General features: G+C 59.2%; 1 protein-coding gene across 1 annotated transcript; it reads left to right on the top strand.

Moving 5' to 3' along the window:
- The first annotated feature begins 273 nt into the window (after nucleotides 1-273).
- On the top strand, nucleotides 274-4,233 carry NMB (neuromedin B). Its single transcript, XM_068410921.1, has 3 exons — nucleotides 274-409; nucleotides 883-1,085; nucleotides 4,158-4,233. The coding sequence occupies exons 1-3, from the start codon at nucleotides 274-276 to the stop codon at nucleotides 4,203-4,205; spliced, it is 387 nt and encodes a 128-aa protein (XP_068267022.1). The 3' UTR covers nucleotides 4,206-4,233.
- The last annotated feature ends 547 nt before the right edge of the window (nucleotides 4,234-4,780 follow it).

Consider the following 4,780-nt stretch of genomic DNA (forward strand, 5'->3'; position numbering starts at 1 on the left):
CGGGTCGGGGGAACGGGACGGGCCGGGGGGAGCGGGACGGGCTGGGGGGAGCGGGGTGGGGGAGCGGGACGGGTCGGGGGAACGGGACGGGCTGAGGGGTGAGGGGAATGGGGCGGGCTGAGGGAGCGGGACAGGCTGAGGGAGCCGGGGGCAGGGCGGGGAGCCCGGGGCCCGCCGGGGCTGAGGGGAGGGGCGGTGCGAGGGGCGGTGCCGCCCCGCCGCGGTGTATAAGGCGGGCGGCGGGCGGCGGGCGCGGGTCCCGCCGGGGCGGCCATGGCGGCGGTGCGCTGCCTCCTGCTGCTGCTGTGCGGCGCCGCGCTGGGGCCCGCCGTGCACCTCGACTTCGCCGAGCACCGCAGCCAGGCGGCCAAGATCAAGGTCAACCCCCGCGGCAACCTCTGGGCCACAGGTACCGGCGGGGTGGGGACGCGGGCGGGCGTGTCGTGGGACGCGGGCGGTGCGGGGCACGGCTCTGTGCCCCCGTCGCTGCCTGTGGGGAGCCCCCGGCTCCCCTCGGTAGCCCACGGGGCGGAGGGGGGTGCTGGGGGGCTTGGGCTCGGCAGGACCCGTGTGGGCAGGAGAAGACCAGGGTAGGGATGAGGCAACCTCCTCCCACATCTCTCCGTGACGGGTCCGGCATCTCCTTAACCCCAGAGATCCCATCAGTAGGAGGGGGAAGTTTCCCCAAAGTCCCACGTGGAACGAGCGCCTGGGACTCCTGGGCTTCTCCTCACTTCGTTGTACTCGCTGATTTAAGCGTTAGGTTTGCTCAGCGCTTCTCATTGACTTGTGCTGGCGTGAGGTGGCAGGTGGCAGCTTAGCCGGAGCCCCTGATGTCCCCGCAGGCGCTCGTGCAGACACACCAGTGGGTTGTATTCGCAGGTCACTTCATGGGGAAGAAGAGTGTCACGGGCTCCCCGCACCTGGCGTCGCCGGAGGAGCCTGCAGTGCCGATGGTCTTCGGTCCCTCTCTCAGAGCCTTGCTGGAGGACATGATGGAACTGCTCACCCGGGAGCTCCTGAAAATCCTCTTGCAAGAGAGACTTTTGGATGAGAACCAAGGAAAATATGACCTCGCTGACCAGGTGAATATTGACTAAGGTGGAGGGAGATGCTCAGAGCAGGGAGGTGGTGGCGATGTTAATCTGCAACAGCCAGCCTTGCTGGAGATGGGAGCATCTACATGGCTGCTAGAGGGGTATTCCCCCCTTCTGCTCCTGTTAACCCTCCTTAAACCTCTTCCTAAAACCAGCCATAAAGAGGCAGAGGAGAAATCTCCCTAGGCTTGTGTATAGCTGGGCAGTGGCTGATAGCCCCAGGTGCCCGGGAAGGGTGTGAGGATGAGCAAGAGATGCTGCGATGGAGCTGTGCTAGTGGTGATCTCCAGCCCAGGGGTTGTTAATAAGCGTCTGGGTCTTCCTCGGCCAGATGCAGAAGAGGATGGCTGGCAACTGCGGCTGCTATGAAGAAATGTCCCCTTTTCTAGGTGTGGCAGAGACAGGGAAATCCTTTCTTGCGTCTTTCTGTAGAGAGACCAAGAGGGACACCGCTCTCTGTACACAGGGAAAGGAGTCTGTCCTGCAAAGAGGTCTTGGGCTTCTGATTCCCCCATCTTGGGTCTGTGTCACTGTGGAAGGGATCCCTCGTTACTGAGGGGCACGTAGCTTTGTTAGCATGGCTTGCAGGGGGGAGGTGTGCATTAGTTGTGCTACTGCAGAGCGGTTCTCGGGGAGCAGGCAGGAGCTCTGCTAGTCCCTCTGTGCATCAGCAGATCCTCAGCCTCCTGAGGGTGGCTCTTTGCCTCAGAGCTCACCCAGCTCCTAGTGGAAAACCTGTCCCTGGAAGCAATGCTCACGCACCGGTCCTCGCAGAGGTGGAATTGCTGGGTCTGTGTGGCTCTGCTTGTCTGGTGCCTCCTGCGCAATTCCCTAGTGTCTCGTCCTTTCTACTCACTGCAGGAAGTAACTGAGAGCCTAATAGGGGTGAAATCCTCTTAGGTGGGTCCTACACGTGCTGTCCCGCTGAGCTGCTGTGCTTGAGCTGTCCAGTAACACGGCTCACAGGTGAAGCTACTTCTGTTACCCAGGTTTAGGCTGCGCTTGCTCCTATTATTTGCCTTTTTTTTGGGGAAGGCAGAGGTGGAGCAGAGTTGCAGGGATGTAAGCCTGAGTGGCACTGATTGTTCAAGCGCCTTCTTGACTTGGTTTCAGCAGACTAAGGTAAATTGAGGCTTTTCTAGAGAGCCAGTCCCATTGGGACTGAGGGTTTTCCACCGTGAAGATACAGCTGGGCATGGCTGAAGGCACCAGCCCACCCTGCTCCCCTTAAGATGCTGTGTGCTGTGACCACTGCACTGCTGCAGCTTTTGCTTCTTAGATGCAGCTGAAAGGGAGGAGAAGGCTGCGAAGGTCCTGGACCCTTCTCCATCCTCCCTGGGATGACTTTGAGGAGGAGGGTGTTTGCTGCATTAGCTGCCTGAGGTGATTGGAGAGCTGGTGGATGTGCTGCCCTGCCTCATCCGCTAAGATGTTCGTGAGTTTGATAGAAGTGATCCTTGTGGCTCTCCTCCGTGTCGGTAAGTCGTGTGGTCACTGCTCACACTGCGGATGGGCTCGGGCACAGGCTGCCCGCAGCGCTGGTGCCGCGTCTTAGGCTGCCAGCTGGGTGCCCAGTGCCCTGCCAGCACTCGCTCCCAGTGCTCAAAGGCAGGTCCTGGCCAGGGGTAGCACCCGGCACTGGCCATCAGCCTTTGCCGTGTGTGTGCTGGGTGCCAGAGCTCTGCAGCTGGAGGGCGATTTGGCTTGTGGTCAAGCAGGTGCTGGCCAGCTGCCTGCCCCACTGCCTCTCTGGTGGGAGGTTGGATGCCCTCCACACGTGTGGCATCGCAGCTTTTGTGCCCTATGTGCAGCTGGCTCCTACCCCTCATCTCCTCCAGAAGCCTCTCGCCTCTCCTTGGCCAGTGCCCTGGTGTGCTGGCTGTCCTCTCGGTGGCAGTGGAGACCTTGCTGGGTGACAGGTCTGGTTCTGCCCTTCAGGCACCTCTGAGCACCTCACTAGACTCAGCTCCTGCCTTCCTGCTCCTTTCTTTGCCACCCGTCCCCCAGGGCATCCTTGCCGCTGAGCTGCCAGTTGATATTACAGGACTCCTCTTGATATTACAGGGCTCCTCCCTGGTGCCTTTGAGTGCCATCTGTGGTGTACTTTTCTGTGGGACCTTATTTTTTCTTGCTTTTGTGGGTGACACAGTGCCAGCGCAAATTCCTGCTGCCCTGACTGCGTCCTCCCTCGGTGTGGCTGTTGTTGGACACCTGGGATCAGCACCCAGCCTGTGCTTGAGCTGGTCTGGGTGGCGTGTTCGCTTGCTGTCCCTTCACGTGGGTTACTCCTGCCTGCTGCCGTTGGGTTTTGTCTCAAGATGTTTCCTGTCCCTTTGCAAAGCGGGGTCCCACGTGCTGCTCCGTGCTCGTGGTGGCAGAAGTCACGCAGAGCAGAAGGGGTTTGCAGACGGGGATTTCTGTGTTGCCTTTTTAACCACGTGTGGCAGGCAGGGCTCGGCTCTCAGCACGCTGGGGCTTCGCCGTGTCGCCCTGTTGTGGTGTGTGACAAGGATTTGGCTGGCAGAGGAGGGTTGTCCCCATCACTTGGCATCTTCTTGGGGGTGTGGCAGTATTTCTTCAGGAGGCGGACAGGGTGAGACCACCAGGGAGTGGAATGGCTCCAGGGGTGTGGGGAGAGCCCTTCTGCCTGAAGGCAGGTGCTGCCCTGCCTAGCTCTGGGACCTCTGCAATCCCACAAAACCCCTCTGTAACTCTTCCCTGCTGTGTTTTGTCTCTTTTTTTGCCTTCTCACATAACTCTGGTGAATCAGGCCCTGAGGCTGCTCTTGTTCCTGAGGCCCGACCCAGTGGCTGCTGTCTCCATGGGCTGGTGAAGTTTGCCTCTGATGCCTGTCAGCTGTGGTCTAGCTGTTGGAGCACAGGATGGGAGGCAGGAGCCAGGCTCCTGGCTCTTTCCTTCTTGTGTGCTGTCCCAAGCCACCCCTGAAAGTGCCATCATGGTCCAGCATGGGACATTTGTCTGATCCTCCACCCCGTGGTACCCAGCAGGTGGAGGCTGTGTGCGGGACCCAGTGTCTCACCATTGTGCCTTTTCTTGTAGGAGACAGGGCTCTTAACAAAGGTGCTGGAGAAGTATTTTTCAAACTGAAGCAGCGCAGCTGTGGAGGATGGGGTCTGCAGGCTCGGCCACGCACGGCGAACGGAGGAGAGCATCGTCCTTGTGGGTTACTGTAGCAACATCACTTTTATTTATTCTTTCTGTAATATTGTTAATAGTGATTGTATGAAAAGCAGAGCCTCCCTGTATATTTCCTGTATGTTTTCTGCTTTCTTGGTGTCTGCTGTGCCCCTGTGAATAAAACTGGCTCTTTGCAAGCCGAGCTCAGGCTTTTCTGTGGGGGTGGGAAGGCAGAACCCCAGGGCTTGCGCAGGAAGAATGGGGAGTGGGAGCAGCTCGGTGGGGGGTGGAGGGAAGCTGCTGGCTCTCAGCAGCTGGGAAGGGGATTGGATTTAGTCCCTGCAGCCTCTGTTCACTGAGGGAGACCCTAACTGCTGCGTGATGAAATTACAAGCTTGGATGAGCTGATGACACCACTCACTACTGGAGCATCTTTATAACCCTCTTTGCTAGAGAGATTACCAGTAAACCCTCCTGAAACCAAAGAGCATCTCGCTCGTGGCATTGCTGGGATTTCTGGTTCAAGCAGGGTCCCTGCCTCGTGG

Source organism: Nyctibius grandis, chromosome 11 (assembly GCF_013368605.1).
Source record: "Nyctibius grandis isolate bNycGra1 chromosome 11, bNycGra1.pri, whole genome shotgun sequence".
Taxonomy (NCBI): Eukaryota; Metazoa; Chordata; class Aves; order Nyctibiiformes; family Nyctibiidae; genus Nyctibius; species Nyctibius grandis.